Raw genomic sequence first — 19311 nt, forward strand, 5'->3', positions numbered from 1 at the left:
GGACCCCCCCCCCGCCCCCCCCGGATTTGGGGACACGGCCACTGGGGGCCCCTGGGCCTTCAGGAGAAGCCCCAAGGGACCCCCCCCAAAAAAAAAAAATATCCGGAGCCGCAATCGCTAATTAATGGGGTTTGGTAATTGGATCGGGACGGTCAGAGGCCGTCATCTTGCTCTTTATATTAAACCGCTAATTAAATTAAGAGTTAATTAATTAAGGTTGTGATTCCTGGACCGGTAACGAAGGAGCTGGGGAGGGGGGGCGCTTTTCCAGCCCCTTTCCATCATTTGGGGGGGTGAGAGGACAGGGGAGCCCCTGGCCTTAGGAAAAAACCCCAAAAGACCCCAAAAAGCCCCAAAAGACCCCAAAAAGCCCCAAAATCTGGAGCTCCCCCCGCCCGGATGTGGGAGCAGGGACCCCCAGGGTGCCCCCCCCCCTTGGGGAAAAGCCCCCGAGGGGAGCCCCAACACCCACCTTTGCCCCACCCCCCCCCCCCAAAAAAAAAAAAAAAACGGGCTTTTTTTGTTTTTCCTCTTTATTCTGTCCAAAAAAAAGGGAGAATCGGTTAAAAAGTGGGGGGGGGGGGGGGGGGAGCGGGGCCAGCCCGGCGATAACAGCGCGGTGCCGGGGGGGGGCGATGAAAAGAACTGAAAAGGGGGGGGGGGGAGAGAAAAGGGGGGGAGCGATGTGGGGGGGGGACGTGCTTTACCTGCAAAGAGACGATGAGGTGGGGGGGGGGGGGACAGGAATGGAGGGGGGGGAATAAATTAAATACCAAAAAAAGGGAAATTTTTTGAGCGTCAAAAAAATAAAAGAGAGAGGAGCTTTGACACAGTCCGAGCTTGGCGAGTCCCTGAGCGGTGGCTGGGGGGGGGGGCCGCACTGGGGGGGGCGGCTCCAGAGGCTTGTGCGTGGCTTTTTTTTTGGGGGGGGGGGGGGGGATAAAAATTTGGAGGGGGGCACAAACGGCGGTGGCGGCGGCGGCGGCAGGAGCTCCGTCGTGAGGGTGCTGGGGGGCCTCCGTGGCGTGCTCGTGGTCCCCCCCGTGGGTCGGATGTGGGGGGGGGCGGCTCCTTGCTTGAGCGGGGGGCCGCTTCTTCGCTCGGGGGGGCCGCTCCTTCGTTGTGGGGGCCACTCTTCGCTCGGGGGGGCGACTCCTCGCTCGGGGCCACCTCGGCAGCAGGAAGAAGAGAGAGAAACTGAGACAAGCGTTAGTGGGGCCACGGGGACGGCGGCTTCGGCGGCTTCTGGGGGGGGGGAGGCTCCCGGCCCCCCCCGGCCCCAAATCCCCCCCACACACACCACAACCCCCCCAAAACCCACCCCACATCCCCCCCCCACCTCACCCCCCCCCCCCCCCGAAAAGAAATCCGCAGCATCTCCGTCCTGCCGGGACCAAAAGAGAAGGGTTACGGCCCCCGGGAGCGGCTATCGGGGGGGGGGGGGGGTAGATTCCCCCCCCCCAGCGCTGTTTTTTGATAGAATTTCCTCGTTTTTTGCGTTTTTTTATCAATTTGGGGGTTTTTAGAAGTTGCCCAGGACCGCCAAGCTCTGCTTGCAGTCGATCCTGGCGCCGTCGGGGCCCGTGAAAGAGAGGGGCAGCGCGGCCAGGAAGAGCCGGCAGCTCTCCGCGGACTCAAAGGCCAGCTCTGCCCGGACGAAGGCGATGGGCAGCGCCGGGCGGAAACTGGGGGAGAAACAGATAAAAAACAACAAAAAAAGAAAAAAAAAGAAAGAAAAAAGCACCAAAAAAAAAAAAAACGGAAAGAAACGGAAAAAAAATGGAAAAAAAAACACGGAAAGGACGACAAAAAGACGGGGGGGGAAGGGGGAAAGAGAGGGCGGGGGGGCGTGGAGGGGAGGGGGGTTGGGGGGGGTTGGGTTTTTTTTTTGGGGGGGGGGGGGTTGGGGATGGGGACCCCCCCCTTGTGGGGGGGATTGGGGGGGGGATGTGGGGACGTGGCTGCATGGAGGGGGGGCACGGTCCCATAGATAGGGGGCACGGACCCATAGTGGGGGGGGGGCACAGCCCCATAGTGGGGGGCACAGCCCTATGGTGGGGGGGGCACAGCCCCATAGATACAGGGGGGGACAGCCCCGGGGGGGGCACAGCCCCATAGTGGGGGGGGCACAGCCCTATGGGGGGGGGGCACGGCCCCATAGATTTGGGGGGGGGCACAGCCCCACAGATGGGGGGCACAGCCCCATAGATTAGGGGCACAGCCCCATAGATTAGGGGCACGGCCCTATGGCTGGGGGGGCACAGCCCCATAGACTGGGGGGGGGGGCACAGCCCCACAGATGGGGGGGCACAACCCCACAGATGGGGGGGGCACAGGGCCCCCCCTGGGGTAAGGTAAGGGGGCAAATGGGGCACGACCCCATTGGGGCAGGGGGGCACGGCCCCGTTGTGACTGGGGGGGGGGCACAGCCCCGGGGTGAATTGGAGGGGGGGGGGCCCCGTTTGGGGGGGGGGAATGACCCCATTTTGGGGGGAAATAACCCCATGGGGGGGCAATATGGCCCCTTTTCGGGGCGGGGGGAGCATGGACCCTTTTTTTGGGGGGGGGGGACAGTCCCAATGGGGACACAGGGAATGGGGGGGGGGGGGGGATGAGGCACAGCCCCATGGGGGTGTCAGCCCCCCCCCCCCCAAATTGGGGTGCTGGGGGGGTCACAGCCCACTTGGGGTGTCGGGGGAGGGGACCCATTGGGGTCACTTCAAAGGGATGGGGATGAATTTGGGGGGGGGTCAGAAAACCCCCCAGGGCATCACGGGGAGGGGGGGGGGGGGCGGATTTCCACCCCCACCCCACTTACCTTCACCACACGAAGCTGGGGGGGGTCCCGGGAGGGGGGGCAAAAGGGAGGGGGGGATCCCGGGGGGAGAGAGAGAAAAGGGGGTGGCACACCCACCCCCCCCCCCAAAAAAAACAAAACCCCTCCCCCAACCCCACATCCCCCTAACCCCCCCCCCCCCCCCCCCCCCCCGACCCAAACCTCCCCCTCCCCAGGCCCCCCCCCCCCAGCTCTGTAGGGTCCTGGATAAGGGCAAGGGGGGGTCCCAGGTGTGTGTGTGGGGGGGGGTCTCACACCCCGGGGGGGGGTCTATCACCCTAGGGGGGTCCCAGTGGGAGGGGGGAGGGTTATCAGCCGGGGGGGGGGGGTCTCTCACCCCGCGGGGGGTCCTGGCTAAGGGTTAGGGGGTCTCACTCCAGAGGGGGGGGGGTCCCTCACCCCACAGGGGGCAGGTTTATCACCCCGGGGGGTCCCAGTGGGGGGGGGGGGGGGGCGTTTATCACCCCGGGGGGGGGTCTCACACCCCAGGGGGAGGTCTATCACCCTGGGGGGCATTTATCACCCCAGGAGGGGGGGTCCCAGTGGGAGGGGGGCGTTTATCAGCCTGTGGGGGCTCTATCACCCCAGGGGGAGGTCTCTCACCCCGGGTGGGGGGTCTATCACCCTGGGGGGGGTTTATCACCCCGGGGGGTGGGTTATCACCCCGGGGGGTCTATCACCCCGGGGGGTGGGTTATCACCCCGGGGGGTCTATCACCCCGGGGGGGGTGGGTTATCACCCCAGGAGGGGGGTCTATCACCCCAGGAAGGGGCTCCCAGTGGGAGGGGGGGCATTTATCACCCCGGGGGGGTCTATCACACTGGAGGGGGGTCTATCACCCTGGGGGGGTTTTATCACCCCGGGGGGATGTCTATCACCCCAGGAGGGGGGTCTATCCCCCCGGGGTGGGTCCCAGTGTGTGTGTGTGTGGATTATCACCCCGGGGGGGAGGGAGCGTGTTTGTCCCCCCCCGGGGAGGGGGGGGGTCGCACATACGTTTTGATCATGGCCTTGAGGGCGGCGCGGCGCTCGCGCTCGGCGAACTTGTCGATGAGGCGGGCGGCCACGGGGGGCGGCGCGGTAGAGGCGGAAGAAGCGGTGGTAGTTGGCCAGCGCCCAGGCGGCGCGCAGGGCCAGCGCGTGCGCCACGCTCGCGTCCGCCCGCAGCGCCGGCGTCAGGTAGGCCAGCTCCGTCGTCAGGTCTGTTAATGGGGGGGGAGAGAAATAAAAGGGGGGGTGAGGGAGGCGGTTGGGAGGGGGTTCGGGGTGAGAAACAGGGGAGTTGGGGCACTGGGAGGGGGCTGGGGGGAAAGGAATGGGGGCTGGGAGCGCTGGGAGGGGGACTGGGGGCACTGGGAGGGGGGCTGGGACCATTCAGATGGGTGCTGGGAGCACTGGAAGGGGGACTGGGAGCACTGGGAGGGGGACTGGGAGCACTGGTGTCAGGTAGGCCAGCTCCGTGGTCAGGTCTGTTAATGGGGGGGGAGAAATAAAAGGGGGGGTGAGGAAGGCGGTTGGGAGGGGGTTGGGGTGAGAAACGGGGGGGTTGGGGCACTGGGAGGGGGCTGGGAGCACTGGGAGGGGGCTGGGGGGAAAGGAATGGGTGCTGGGAGCACTGGGAGGGGGACTGGGGGCACTGGGAGGGGGACTGGGGGCATTCAGAGGGGTGCTGGGAGCACTGGGAGGGGGGCTGGGACCATTCAGATGGGTGCTGGGAGCACTGGGAGGGGGACTGGGAGCACTGGGAGGGTGACTGGGAGCACTGGGAGGGGGACTGGGGGCACTGGGAGGGGGACTGGGACCATTCAGATGGGTGCTGGGAGCACTGGAAGGGGGACTGGGAGCACTGGGAGGGGGACTGGGAGCATTCAGATGGGTGCTGGGAGCACTGGAAGGGGGACTGGGAGCACTGGGAGGGGCTGGAAGCACTGGGAGGGGAACTGGGAGCACTGGGAGGGGGACTGGGAGCACTGGGAGGGGGACTGGGAGCACTGGGAGGGGGACTGGGAGCACTGGGAGGGGGACTGGGGGGGGACTGGGAGCACTGGGAGGGGGGGGGCAATGAATGGGTGCTGAGCCCCCCAGGACGGGACTGGGGGGGGGGGGGGCAACACCGAGACCCCCCCCCCCCCAAAAAAAAAACCTGCGTGGGGGCGACACCGAACCCCTGTACCCACATCGGGGGGGGGGGGGTCAATTAAATCGGGGGGGGGCTCCATTAAATCAGGGGGGGCTCAGGACCCTGCTGCAGTCCTGGGGGGGTGTGGGGGTCGGGGGGGTGGGGGGGGTCCGGGGGGGTCCGGGGGGGGGGTCCGGGGGGGTCCGGGGGGTTTGGGGTGCCCCCCCACTCACCGCCCGAGTTGCGGGTGAACATGTAGTAGAGGATGCGGTAGGCGGTGAACTCGCCCACGTTCCCCGGCAGGTTCTCGGCGTAGAGCGCCTTGAGCTGCGCCTGGCACTGGTTGAACTCCTCGTGGTCCCCCTGGGGGGTCCGGAAAAGCGCCCCCCCCGTCAAAAACGGTGCGGGGGGGGGGGCGGTTGATAGCCCCGTTTTGTGCCCCCCCCCTCCCCGGTACCTTCTCCAGCGCGATGCGGGCGTGCGTCTCGTACACCTCCACCGTGGAACTCCGTGCGGACCCCCTGCACCTGGGGGGGGGAATAAGGGGGGGGTAATAAGGGGGGGGTAATAAGGGGGGTAATAAGGGGGGGGGATAATGGGGGGGGATAATGGGGGGGGAGTATAATAAGGGGGGGGGGTAATAAGGGGGGGATAATAAGGGGGGTAATAGGGGGGGGGGATTGGGGGGGGATTAATAAGGGGGGTAATAAGGGGGGGTAATGGGGGGGGATAATGGGGGGAGTATAATAAGGGGGGGTAATAAGGGGGGGATAATAAGGGGGGGTAATAAGGGGGGTAATAGGGGGGGGATTGGGGGGATTAATAAGGGGGGTAATAAGGGGGGGTAATGGGGGGGGGGATAATGGGGGGAGTATAATAAGGGGGGGGTAATAAGGGGGGATAATAAGGGGGGTAATAAGGGGGGGTAATAGGGGGGATTGGGGGGATTAATAAGGGGGGGTAATAAGGGGGGAGTATAATAAGGGGGGGAATAATAAGGGGGGGGAATAATAAGGGGGGGAATAATAAGGGGGGAATAATAAGGGGGGGAATAATAAGGGGGGGAATAATAAGGGGGGGAATGGGGGGGGGGATAATGGGGGGGATAATAAGGGGGGGGATAGGGGGGGGATAGGGGGGTAATAAGGGGGGTGATAAGGGGGGTGATAAGGGGGGTGATAAGGGGGGTGATAAGGGGGGTGATAAGAGGGGGGGGTGATGGGGGGGTGATAAGGGGGGGTGATAAGGGGGGTGATGGGGGGGTGATAAGGGGGGGTAATAAGGGGGGTAATAAGGGGGGTAATAAGGGGGGTAATAAGGGGGGGTAATAAGGGGGGTAATAAGGGGGGGTAATAAGGGGGGTAATAAGGGGGGATAATAAGGGGGGTAATAAGGGGGGAATAATTAATAAACGGGGGGGGGAATAATAAGGGGGGGGGACACATTGGGGACGTTTGTTCCCCCCGGGGGGCTCGTCGGGCGCTCCGGGAGGGGTTTGGGGGGGTTATGGGGGAGTTATGGGGGGGGGGGGTACGGGGGGGGTAAGGAGGCTGCGGGGAATGGCCCCAAATGGTGCAGGGCGCCCAAAATGCCAGGGTTTCACCCCAAAAGGGCTGTGGCTTTGCCCCCAAAATGGCGTGGTTTCGTCCCAAAAAGATTGTGGTTTCATCCCCAAAATGCCAGGGTTTCACCCCAAAAAGGTTGTGGCTTCGCCCCCAGAAACGCTGTGGTTTCGCCCCCAAAATGGTCACGGCTTTGCCACCCCAAAATGCTGCAGCTTCACCCCAAAAACGCCACGGTTTCACCCCCAAAACCACTGCGACTTTGTCCCCAAAAAACCCTGTGGGTTTGTCCCCAAAATGCCACGGTTTTGCCCTGAAAAAGCCAGGGTTTCACCCCAAAAAACGCCATGATTTTGTCCCCAAAACCGCCACGGTTTCGCCCCCAAAACCACCGCGATTTTGTCCCCAAAACCCCTGCAGGTTCGTCCCCAAAACAGCTGCCCCCTCGCCCCCAAAAAGCCAGGGTTTCAGCCCAAAAACGTCGTGACTTTGTCCCCAAAAACGCCACGGTTTCGCCCCCAAAAACACTGCGATTTTGTCCCCAGAACCCCTGGGGGTTTGTCCCCAAAAACGCCACAATTTCACCCCAAAAACACCACGGTTTCACCCCAAAAAACGCCGTGACTTTGTCCCCAAAAACACTGCGATTTCGTCCCCAAAACCCCTGTGGGTTCGTCCCCAAAAAGCCACGGTTTCACCCCCAAAACACCACAGTTTCACCCCAAAAAACGCCGTGACTTTGTCCCCAAAAACACCACAGTTTTGCCCCCAAAACCACCACGATTTCGTCCCCAAAACCCTTGCGGGTTCGCCCCCAAAAAGCCAGGGTTTCACCCCAAAAAACACCGTAACTTTGTCCCCAAAAACGCCACGGTTTCGACCCCAAAACACTGGGACTTCGTCCCCCAAAACGCCACACCCTCGCCCCCCAAAAGCCACAATTTCACCCCAAAAAACACCACGGTTTCACCCCAAAAAACGCCGCGATTTCGCCCCCCCCAAAACACCGCGGTTTCGTCCCCAAAACCCCTGCGGGTTCGCCCCCAAAAGCCACGGTTTCACCCCCAAAACACCACGGTTTCACCCCAAAAGACGCCGTGACTTTGTCCCCAAAAGCACCACGGTTTCGACCCCAAAACCACCGCGATTTCGTCCCCAAAACCGCTGCACCCTCGCCCCCAAAAAGCCACGGTTTCACCCCAAAACCACCACGCTTTCACCCCAAAAAACACCGCGATTTTGTCCCCAAAACTCCACGGTTTCGCCCCCAAAACCACCGCGATTTCGTCCCCCAAAAGCCATGATTTCACCCCAAAAACACCATGGTTTCACCCCAAAAAACGCCGTGACTTTGTCCCCAAAAACACCGCGGGTTCGTCCCCAAAACCCCTGCGGGTTCGTCCCCAAAACCGCTGCACCCTCGCCCCCAAAAAGCCAGGGTTTCAGCCCAAAAAATGCCGTGACTTTGTCCCCCAAAACGGCACGGTTTCGACCCCAAAAACACTGGGACTTTGTCTCCAAAAACGCCACACCCTCGCCCCCCAAAAAGCCACAATTTCACCCCAAAACCACCACGGTTTCACCCCAAAAAACGCCGTGACTTTGTCCCCAAAACCCCCGCGGGGTCGCCCCCAAAGCCAGGGTTTCACCCCAAAACGCACCGTCAGGTCCTGCCGGATGGACTTCATCTGCTCGCAGGCGAAGGCGTAGTCCTGCTTCTCCTTCCAGTGCGACTTCACCAGGCTCAGCGACTTCCGCAGCACCTTTTTGGGGCGAAAAGGGAGAAAAACGGGGGCGAGATGAGAAACGGGGGCGGGGGGGCGTCAGCGACCCCCAAAACCATTAAAACTGCGATCTTTTTTTGGGGCGAAAAAGGAGAAAAAGGGGGGCGAGATAACAAAGGAGAGGATGAGGGGGTGTCAGCGACCCCCAAAATCATTAAAGTCTCGTTCTTTTTGGGGCGAAAAGGGAGGAAAAGGGGGGCGAGATAAGAAAGGGGGGGACAGGGGGGTGTGAGCGACCCCAAAATTAATTAAAATCACGTTTTTGGGGCAAAAAGAGAGAAAAAAGGGGGGTGAGGTAACGAAGGGGGGGACGCCAGGGACCCCCAAAATAATTAAAACCGCGTTCTTTTTGGGGGCGAAAAGGGAGAAAGAGGGGGTGAGATAAGGAAGGGGAGGGGACGGGGGGTGTGAGCGACCCCAAAATTAATTAAAATCACGTTTTTGGGGTGAAAACAGAGAAAAAGGGGGGCAAGATAACGAAGGGGGGGGGTGTCAGCGATCCTGAAAATCATGAAAATCGTGTTCTTTTTTGGGGGCAAAAAGAGAGAAGAAGGGAGGCGAGATAAGAAAGGGGGAGTCAGCGACCCCCAAAATCATTAAGACCGTGTTCTTTTTTGGGGTGAAAAGAGAGGAAAAGGGGGGTGAGATAACAAAGGGGGGGTCATCAGTGACCCTGAAAATCATTAAAACCACGTTCTTTTTTGGGGTGAAAAGACCCCCAAAATCATTAAAATCTCGTTCTTTTTGGGGGTGAAAAGGGAGAAAAAGGGGGGTGAGATAAGGAAGGGGGGATGCCAGGGACCCCCAAAATCATTAAAATCTCGTTCTTTTTTGGGGCGAAAAGGGAGAAAAAGTGGTGAGATAAGGAAGGGGGAGACGGGGGGTGCGCCAGGGACCCCCAAAACCATCGCAAGCGCGTCTTCCTCACCGGGACGGGGCGCACGGTGGCGGGGGTCGGGGGCGCAGGTGAGGCGCAGGTAGTGCTTGGTGACCTCCTGGCAGGTGCCCAGGATCTTCAGCTCGTCCCAGTCGAGGCTTTCGGAGCCGGGGGGGCTCGGCGGGGGGCCCAGGGGCAGGACGAGGGGCTCGGGGCGCAGCTTCTTGCCGTGGCCGTGCTGGAAGCGGGCGGCGCGCCGCTGCTTCTTGAACTCCTTCTCCGGGTCCTCGTAGTCCATGGCCGGGCGCTTGCGGTTGCGTTTCGAGGGGCCCTGGTCGTGCCTGGGGGGGGGGGGGGTAAAAGGGGTTTGGGGGGTAAAAGAAGGGGTTGGGGGGAAAGAGGGGGTTTTGGGGGGAGAGAAAAGGGGGGTTGGGGGGTAAAAGGAGGTTTTGGGGGGGGAAAGGGGGTTGGGGGGGAAAAAGGGGGTTTTGGGGGAGAAAGTGGTTTTTTTGGGCAAAGAAAAGGGGTTGGGGGGAAAAAGGGGGGTTGGGGGGGAAAAGGGGGTTTTGGGGGGGGAAAGGGGGTTGGGGGGAAAGGGGGGTTTGGGGGGGTAAAAGGGGGTTTTGGGGGGAGAAAGTGTTTTTTTTGGGCGAAGAAAAGGGGGTTGGGAGGAGGAAAAAGGGGTTGGGGGGGGGAAAGGGGGGGGTTGGGGGGGGAAAGGGGGTTGGGGGGGAAAGGGGGGTTGGGGGGGGAAGGGGGGTTGGGGGGGAAAAGGGGGGTTGGGGGGGAAGGGGGGTTGGGGGTGGGAAGGGGTTTGGGGGGGAAGGGGGTTTTGGGGGGGAAAAGGGGGTTTTGGGGGGGGAAAAGGGGTTTTGGGGGGGGGGGAAAAGGGGGTTTTGGGGGGGGGGAAAAGGGGGTTTTGGGGGGGGAAAAGGGGGTTTTGGGGGGGAAAAGGGGGGTTTTGGGGGGGGAAAAGGGGGGTGTTGGGGGAGAGAAAAAGAGGTTGGGGGGAGAAAAAGAGGTTGGGGGGGAGAAAAAGAGGTTGGGGGGAGAAAAAGAGGTTGGGGGGGAGAAAAGAGGTTGGGGGGGAGAAAAAGAGGTTGGGGGGAGAAAAAGAGGTTGGGGGGGAGAAAGAGGTTGGGGGGGAGAAAAAGAGGTTGGGGGGGAGAAAAGAGGTTGGGGGGGGAGAAAAAGAGGTTGGGGGGGGAGAAAAAGAGGTTGGGGGGAGAAAAAGAGGTTGGGGGGGAGAAAAAGAGGTTGGGGGGGGAGAAAAAGAGGTTGGGGGGGGAGAAAAAGAGGTTGGGGGGGGGAGAAAAAGAGGTTGGGGGGGAGAAAAAGAGGTTGGGGGGGGGAGAAAAAGAGGTTGGGGGGACAAAGGGGGGTTGGGGGGGAAAAGGGGGTTGGGGGGGAAAGGGGGTTGGGGGGGAAAAGGGGGTTGGGGGGGAAAAGGGGGTTGGGGGGGAAAAGGGGGGTTGGGGGGGAAAAGGGGGTGTGGGGGGGGAAAAGGGGGTGTGGGGGGAAAGTGGTTTTTTTGGGCGAAGAAAAGGGGTTGGGAGGAGGAAAAAAGGGGTTTGGGGGGGGGAAAAAAGGGGGGTTGGGGGGAAAAGGAGGAGTTGGGGGGGGGAAAAAGGGCGTTTGGGGGGGGTAAAAGAAGGGGTTGGGGGGAAAAGGGGGTTTTGGGGGGAGAAAAGGGGGGTTGGGGGGTAAAAGGAGGTTTTGGGGGGGTAAAAGGAGGTTTTGGGGGGTAAAAGGGGGTTTTGGGGGTGGTAAAAGGGGGTTTGGGGGGGGTAAAAGGGGGTTTGGGGGGGGGGTAAAAGGGGGTTGGGGGGGGTAAAAGGGGGTTGGGGGGGAAAAGGGGGGTTGGGGGGGGAAAAGGGGGGTTGGGGGGGAAAAGGGGGGTTGGGGGGGGAAAAGGGGGGTTGGGGGGGGGAAAAAGGGGGGTTGGGGGGGGAAAAAGGGGGGTTTGGGGGGGAGAAAGTGGTTTTTTTGGGCGAAGAAAAGGGGTTGGGAGGAGGAAAAAAGGGGTTTGGGGGGAAAAAGGGGGGTTGGGGGGGAAATGGGGGTAAATGACTGAGGGGGGCTCCGCAGCGCGGTATGGTGGCCCCAAAATGAACGGGGAGAGGCTCGAGGCGTGCTCTGGGGGACGCGTTGTGCCAAAACAGCCCTGATTCCCCCCAAAATGATCCCAATTCCCCCAAAGCAATCCCATTTCCCCCAGAACTATCCTAATCCCAAAAGGGCCCTAATCGCCCCCCCAAAGGGCCCTAACCCCCCCAAAAACGCTCCCAATCCCCCCAAGGGCCCTAATGCCTCCCTAAAGAGCCCTAATCCCCCCCCCCCCAAAAGGGCCCTAATCCCCTCCAAAAGGATCCCAATCTCCCTAAATTTATCCTAATCCCCCCAAAAGTGGTCCCAACCCCCCAAACCTATCCCAATCCCCCCCCAAAGGGCCCTAATCCCCCCAAAAGGGCCCTAATCCCCCCAAAAGGGCCCTAATCCCCCCCAAAAGGGCCCTAATCCCCCCAAAAGGATCCCAATCTCCCTAAATTTATCCTAATCCCCCCAAAAGTGGTCCCAACCCCCCCAAACCTATCCCAATCCCCCCCCAAAGGGCCCTAATCCCCCCCAAAGGGCCCTAATCCCCCCCAAAAGGGCCCTAATCCCCCCCCAAAAGGGCCCCAATCCCCCCCCAAAGGGCCCCAATCCCCCCCCCAAAGGGCCCCAATCCCACTCCCAATCCCGTTACCGTTTCCCCCGCTGCATCCTCATCCTCCCGCGCTCCACGTGCCCCCCGACCCCGGTTTTTGGGGGGGGGGCGCGGCGTGCGCCCAGCCGGGCATCGGGGCCGGAGAGCGAGCTGTCCGAATCCGAATCGCTGCGGGACGCGGGGCCGGCGTCACCCCAAACGCACCCCAAACCCCCCCGGGGGGTCTGGGGGTCCGGGGTGGTCCGGGGGGGGGGTCAGGGGGATTTCGGGGGGGTTTGGGGCCCCTCACCTGCGTCGGAAGTGTCGGCCGGGGGAGCGGGAGGAGGAGCGGGAGCGGGAGCCGGCGCTGGAGGACGAGCTGCGCTCCTTGACGAAGACGTTGCGGTTCCCGAATTTGGTGGGGAAGGCGCCCCCCCGCCGCCCCCCTCCTCCTCCTCCTCGGGCTCTGCCGCCCCCCCCCCCCGGGAAGGTTGAGGGCCCAACGCGGCCCCCCACCGCCTCCTCCTCCTCCCGTAGCGGCCCCCCCCGGCGCGGTGCTGGGGGGGTTGCGGCAGCCCCGGCGTCTCCCAGCGCTTCTTCTTGGGGCTCTCGGCCGCGGCGTCGCGGCTCAGGCTGCGGGGTGGGGAGAAAAAGGGCGAAATCGGTGCGTGCCCCCCCCCCCCCAAAAATTAACAATAAAAGTCCCGGGGGGGCACGGGCTCACCCCGGCAGCGGCTCGCGGCTCCAGTCGATGGTGTAGGCGGTGCCGTCCTGCAGGCGCGCCTGCAGCACCTCCTTGAGCAGCTTCTCGGTGCGGTCCTTGTCCTCCTCGGACTCGCAGGCGGTGAAGCAGCGCTGCACGTACTCCTTCATGGCCTGCGGCCAGTCCTCCGGCTTCCCGCTATGGGGCAGGGGGCGGGAATTCAGCGGGGCGGCCCCACGGCGCTACGGGGCGGCCCCACGGAGCTACGGGGGTGCTATGGGGCGCTATGGGGCAGCCCCACAGCACTGTGGGGGTGCTATGGGGCAGCCCTATGGCGCTACACGGCAGCCCCATAAAGTCTCACGGTGCTATAAGGCAGCCCCACGGTGCTATGGGGGTGCTATGGGGGTGCTACGGGGCACTAAGGGGCAGCCCCACAGCGCTATGGGGGTGCTACGGGGCGCTATGGGGCAGCCCCACGGTGCTATGGGGCTGCTATGGGGCGCTATGGGGCAGCCCCACGGCGCTATGGTGGTGCTACGGGGTGCTATGGGGGTGCTACGGGGCGCTATGGGGCAGCACCATAAAGCCTCATGGTGATATGAGGCAGCCCCACGGCGCTATCGGGGTGCTACGGGGTGCTATGGGGCAGCCCCACAGCGCTATGGGGGTGCTATGGGGCGCTATGGGGCAGCCCCACAGCGCTATGGGGGTGCTACGGGGTGCTATGGGGCAGCCCCACGGCGCTATGGGGCAGCCCCACGGCACTATGGGGGTGCTATGGGGCGCTATGGGGCAGCCCCATAAAGCCTCATGGTGCTATAAGGCAGCCCCATGGCGCTATCGGGGTGCTACGGGGTGCTAAAGGGCAGCCCCACGGTGCTATGGGGTGCTATAGGGCAACCCCACAGCGCTATAGGCACTATGGGGCAGCCCCACAGCACTATGGGGGTGCTACGGGGTGCTATGGGGCAGCCTCACAGTGCTATGGGGATGCTATGGGGTGCTATGGGGGTGCTATGGGGTGCTATGGGGGTGCTATGGGGTGCTATGGGGCAGCCCCACACAGCCCCCCCAATGCTATGGGGCAGCCCCCCGGCGCTATGGGGCAGCCCCATACAGCCCCCCAGCGCTATGGGGCGGCCCCCCGGCGCTATGGGGCAGCCCCCGGGCGCGCTCACCCGTGGCCGTGGTGGTGCTTGTCGGCGCCGTGCTGCTCCCCGAAGCCCGGCGAGGTCAGCACGAAGGGGCGCTTCGGGAGGCTGAACTTGAGGCCGCCGGCGCCGGGGGCTTCTGGAGGGGGGGTGGGGGAGAAATTTTAGGGTGAGGGGGGTCCGGGGGGGGGCACAGCCATTTGGGGGGGGGGTTGGGGCTTTTTTGGGGGGGGATTTGGGGCTTTTGGGGGGGGATTTGGGGCGAATAAAAGGGTTTTGGGGCGCCGGGTTTGGTGGGGGATCCCAGGACCCCCCCCCCAAAAAAAAATCCCAACCCTCCCCCATTTTTCTTCCCCCCACCCATTTTTACTCCCCCTCCCATTTTTTAATGACACCCCCCCCCCAATTTTTTGAGCCCCCCCCAATTTTTTTTAGCCCCCCCCCCTGTTTTCCTTACGCTTCATGCGGTTCCACAGCTGCCCCCCTTGTTGCTCTTGGGGCTGGGGGCTTCGGGGGGGGGGGGGGGGGCAGATTTTGGGGTCAGGGGGTCCTGGGGGGGGGCCCACCCTTTTGTTTTTTTGGGGGGGGGCACAGCCTTTTGGGGGGGGGGGACTTGGGCTTTTTGGGGGGATTTAGGGCAAAAAAAAGGGTTTTGGGGCGCTGGTTTTGGTGGGGGATCCCAGGACCCCCCCCAAAAAAAATCCCTGACCCCCCTCCATTTTTTAACGCCCCCCCCCCAATTTTAGCCCCCCCCCCGTTTTCCTTACGCTTCATGCGGTTCCACAGCTGCTGCCCCCCCCGCCTTCTTGCTCTTGGGGCCGGGGCTTCGGCGTAGCCGTGGGGGGGGCGGCGGGTAGGAGGAGGCGGCGGCGGCGGCGGCGCTGCTGGGCTGGGGGGCGCGGCGCCCCCCCTTGCTGCTGCGGCCCCCGGCCCCCCCCGGCCATGGCGTGGGGTTGGGGGGGCTGGGGGGGGGCGCGGCGGGGGGCAGCTGGGCGCCGCCGTAGGGCGCGGAGTCATCCAGGCCGGGCACCGGGGGCTGCTGGTTTGGGGGGGGGGGATTTTTTTTTGGGGGGGGGGGGTTAAAATATTTAAGGGGGGGCTTAAAAAATGTCCCCCCCGCATTTGAGACCCTCACCTGGCTGAGGCCGCTCTGCTGCCCGGGGGCTGGGGGCTGCTGGGGGGCCGCGGCGTAGGCGCCGGGGAGCCGTAGGGGACGGTGGGGCCGTAGCCCGAGTACACGTTCTGCGGGGGGGGCCACGAGGGGGGCACGGGGGGGTCAGCACCCCTCCCCCGTGACACCCCCGGATCCGAAAGCGGCCCCAAACCCCCCCAAAATAACCCTAAAATCACCCCAAACGGCCCCAAAATGTCCCCAAAACCACCCCACAATTTTTTTGGGGGCGGGGGGGACAGGAGTGTCAGCCCCCCCCCCCCCACGACACCCCCAGCCCCAAAAGCGGTCCCAACCCCCCCCCCAAAATACCCCAAAGACCCCCCAAAATGCCCCCACCCCCCGACTCCGGGGGGGTCCCTGGTGCCCCCCCCCGCACCCCCCCCCCACTCCTAAAACCCCCCCCAAACCCCCCCCCCCCAACCCCCCCCCGAAGCCCCCAAAATCCCCCTAAAATCCCCTTAAACTCCCCCCAAACCCCCCCAAAACGCCCCCCGACCCGAGGGGGGGGTCCCGGTGGGGGTGTCCCCGGGTGCCCCCCCCACGCCCCCCACTCCTAAAACCCCCCAACCCCCTAAAACTCCCCCCAAATCCCCCTGAAGCCCCCAAATCCCCCTAAAATCCCATAAAACTCCCCCAACCCCCCGACCCCCCCAAAACGCCCCCCCCCCCCGACCCGGGGGGGGGTCCCTGTGTGCCCCCCCGCGCCCCCCACTCCTAAACCCCCCCAAAACCCCCCCCAACCCCCCCAAAAAACCTCCCCCAACCCCCCTGAAGCCCCCAAATCCCCTTAAAACCCCCTAAAACTCCCCCCAAATGCCCCCCAACCCCCCCAAAAAGCCCCCTCCCTGACCCGAGGGGGGGCTGTCCCGGTGGGGGGGGTCCCCGTGTGTGCCCCCCACACCCCCCCACTCCTAAAACCCCCAAACCCCCCCCACCCCCCCCCCCCCAAGACCCCCCCAAATCCCCCCAGAACACCCCCAAAATCCCCTAAAACTCCCCCAAACCCCCCGACCCCCCCCAAACGCCCCCCCGACCCGAGGGGGGGGTGTCCCGGTGTGGGGGGGTCCCCGCGCGCCCCCCCCGCGCCCCCCCCCCGCTCACCACGGGGTAGTAGTAGCTGTAGGGGTAGGAGTAGCCGTAGGGCTGGTACCAGGGGTAGTAGGGGGCCGCCTGCAGGGCCCCGGGGTCACCCCCTGCGGGGAGGGGTACTGGGGGGGGGGGGGGCAAAAAATGGGGGGGGGGCACAAAAAGGGGGGGAGGGGGGTGTTAAAAGGTCCCGGGGGGCTCGCACGGTGCCCACGACCCCCCCGGACCCCCCATAACCCCCTCAGCCCCCACAAAGACTCTTCAGGCCCCCCCCCAACTCCTCCTCCTCCACCCCCCCCAGACCCCCGGGCCCCCCAAAACCCCTCAAGAGCCCCCCCGACCCCCAGACCCCCCCCCAAGACCCCCCACGCCCCCCAGCCCCTCCCAACCCCCCCCCCCCACGCCCCCCCTCACTCACCTGCCCCCCCCAGCTCCTCCTACCCCTCCTCCTGCCCCCCATGACCCCCCCCGGACCCCCCAATCGCCCCCCCAGGACCCCCCCAACCCCCCCAAGACCCCCCCCCACGACCCCTTAGGACCCTCCCCCCCCCCCCCCCCCCCCAGGACCTCCCCCACCCCCCAGTGCCCCCCCCCCAGCTCCTCCTCCCCCTCCTCCCACCCCCAGGACCCCCCAAGACCCCCCCCAGCCCCCCCAATATCCCCCAGGACCCCCCACGACCCCCCCCGCGCCCCCCCCTCGCTCACCTGCCCCCCCCCCAGCTCCTCTTCCCCCTCCTCCTGCCCCCCCCCAGGACCCCCAAACCCCCCCAAGACCCCCCCCACGACCCCCCTAACCCCCCCCCCCACGACCCCAGGGACCCTTAGACCCCCCCACGCCCCCCCCACGCCCCCCCCGTCACTCACCTGCCCCCCCCGGCTCCTCCTCCCCCTCCTCCTCCTGCCCCCCCAGAACCCCCCTAACCCCCCCCCCCAGCCCCCCCAGCCCCCCCCCCCACGCCCCCCCACGCCCCCCCGTCATTCACCTGCCCCCCCGGCTCCTCCTCCTCCCTCCTGCTGCCGCCCCCCCCCCGGGCGAGGCCTTGCCCCCCCCTTGCTGATGCTGGCCAGCGCCTGCCGCGCCTTCTCCCACTCGGGGTTCTCGCGGGCGGGGCCCGGGGGGCGGCGGGGGGCGGCGGCGGCGGGGGGGCGGCCGCTTCCAGCCCGTTCTCCCGGGGGCCCCCCCCGCCGCCGCCGCCCCCCCCGCCGCCGCCAGGGAGTACTGCGGGGCCCTGCGGGGATGGGGGGGGTGTTAAATGGGGGGGAGACCCCATAAACACCCCGTGGCCCCCCCACAACTCCCCCAGACCCCATAACCCCCCCACGGCCCCCCATAGCCCCCCCAGACCCCATAACCCCCCCATGGCCCCCCCACGACCCCCCCAGACCCCATAACCCCCCCATAACCCTCCCCCATGACCCCCATGGCCCCCCAAATCTCCTACAGGACCCCAAAATAATTATGCCCCCTCCCCCAAACCCCCCTGAGCCCCCCAAAACCCCCATGCCCCCCCAAACCCCTTACAGGCCCCCCATTACCCCCCTGCGCCCCCCCCCCCCCCCCAAAATCCCTACAGGACCCCAAAACCCCCATGCCCCCCCCCCCAAAAACCCTATAGACCCCCCCAAAACCCCTATGGGGACCCCAAAATTCACACTGCCCCCCCCAAAACCCCCTTGCCCCCCCCCCAAAACCCCTGTAGGACCCCCAAAACCCCCTTGGGGCACCCCCAAACCCCCATGGCCCCCCCCAAAACCCCCTGGGCCCCCCCAAAACCCCCGTGGGGACCCCAAATCCCTTCTGGGCACCCCCAAACCCCCCCCCCCCAAAACCCCAATGGGCTCCCCCAAAACCCCCGTGACCCCCCCCCCAAAATCCACATAACCCCCCCAAAACCCCCATAAGACCCCCATTATCCTCATGGCCCCCCCAAATTCCCCATAGGGACCCCAAAATAATTACAGGACCCCCCCAAAACCCCCACAAGCCCCCCATAACCCCCCCAAAAACCCCTGTAAGACCCCAAAACCCCCCAAATCCCCATGAGCCCCCCAAAATCCCCTCAGGGCACCCCCCAAATCCCCCATGGGGACCCCAAAACCCCCATGGGACCCCCATAACCCCCCCACGGCCCCCCCAAAAACCTATAGGACCCCAAAACCCACCCCTAAATCCCCATGAGCCCCCCAAAACCCCCTCAGGGCCCCCAAATCCCCCATGGCCCCCCCAAAACCCCCCATGGTCCTCCCAAAAAAAACTATAGGACCCCAAAACCCCCATAACCCCCAAAATCCCCAAGGCCCCCCCAAATATCCCCCACCCCCAACCCCCCCCAAAACCCCCATAGGACCCCCCATATCCCCCCATGGCCCCCCAAAACCCCTATAGGACCCCAACCCCCCCTAAATCCCCATGACCCCCGAAATCCCCTCAGGGCCCCCCAAATCCCCTCTCGCCCCCCAAAACTCCCATGGGGACCCCAAAACCCCCATGGGGATCCCCGTAACCCCCCATAACCCCAAAAGAACCAACAGGACCCCCAAACCCCCATAACGCCCCCAAACCCCCATAACGCCCCCCCCCAAATCCCCCATGGGGACCCCAAAACCCCTCCATGCCCCCCTTAAAACTCCCATGGGGACCCCAAAACCCCCACGGGACCCCCATAACCCCCACAAGACCCCCCCAAAAAAACTGTAAGACCCCAAAACCCCCATAAGCCCCCCAAATCCCCTCAGGGCCCCCCCAAATCCCCCCCCTGCCCCCCAACCCCCTCCCTAAAACCCCCATGGCCCCCCCCAAAACCGCCACAAGACCCCCATAACCCCCCATGGCCCCCCCAAAACCCTTATGGGACCCCAAACCCCCCCCCAAAACAATTGCGGGGCCCCCCAACCCTTCCCCTTCCCCTCCCCCTCACCACTCGGCCGCCCGCTGCTCCCCGAGGTTGGCGGCCATGGCGGCGGCTCCGCGCTCCGCAAAATGGCGGCGTCTCCCCCTTCCCTTCACTTCCGGGCAGGCGGCTTCCGGGCACGTGAGGGTTAACAGCCAATAGGAGGAGAGGGGGTGCGGTTACGTGACGGTTAGCAGCCAATAAGAAGCGAGGGGTGAGCTGGGGTGGGCGGGGCTAAGGGGTAGAGGAGGAGGGAGGGGTCTGGGATGTTGGCCAATGGGAGCGGGGAACGCGGAGGGTGGTGGCCAATGGGAAGGAGAGGAGGGAAGGGGAAGGATGGTGGCCGGGATGGGACAATTCGTGCGGAATGCGAAGCGGGGGGGGGAGGGCCTGGGGGGGTTTGGGGGTCCCATGGGGGTTTTGGGGTCCCCATAGGGAT

The 19311-nt window shown here is 64.7% G+C and overlaps 1 protein-coding gene across 1 annotated transcript; it reads right to left on the minus strand.

Moving 5' to 3' along the window:
• Positions 1–1340: 1340 nt before the first annotated feature.
• On the minus strand, positions 1341–19014 carry LOC136788664 (leukocyte receptor cluster member 8-like). The gene is given in 18 exon segments (XM_066987303.1): positions 1341–1685; positions 3833–3904; positions 3906–4038; positions 5189–5318; positions 5413–5457; positions 5459–5482; positions 8179–8280; positions 9230–9253; positions 9255–9519; positions 11925–12053; positions 12175–12330; positions 12381–12497; positions 12589–12765; positions 13749–13860; positions 14489–14760; positions 14857–14963; positions 15997–16103; positions 18900–19014. Coding segments are annotated over 15 exon segments (1899 nt in total). The 5' UTR covers positions 14739–14760; positions 14857–14963; positions 15997–16103; positions 18900–19014; the 3' UTR covers positions 1341–1522.
• Positions 19015–19311: the final 297 nt, after the last annotated feature.

Source organism: Anser cygnoides, chromosome W (genome assembly GCF_040182565.1).
Source record: "Anser cygnoides isolate HZ-2024a breed goose chromosome W, Taihu_goose_T2T_genome, whole genome shotgun sequence".
Lineage (NCBI taxonomy): Eukaryota > Metazoa > Chordata > Aves > Anseriformes > Anatidae > Anser > Anser cygnoides.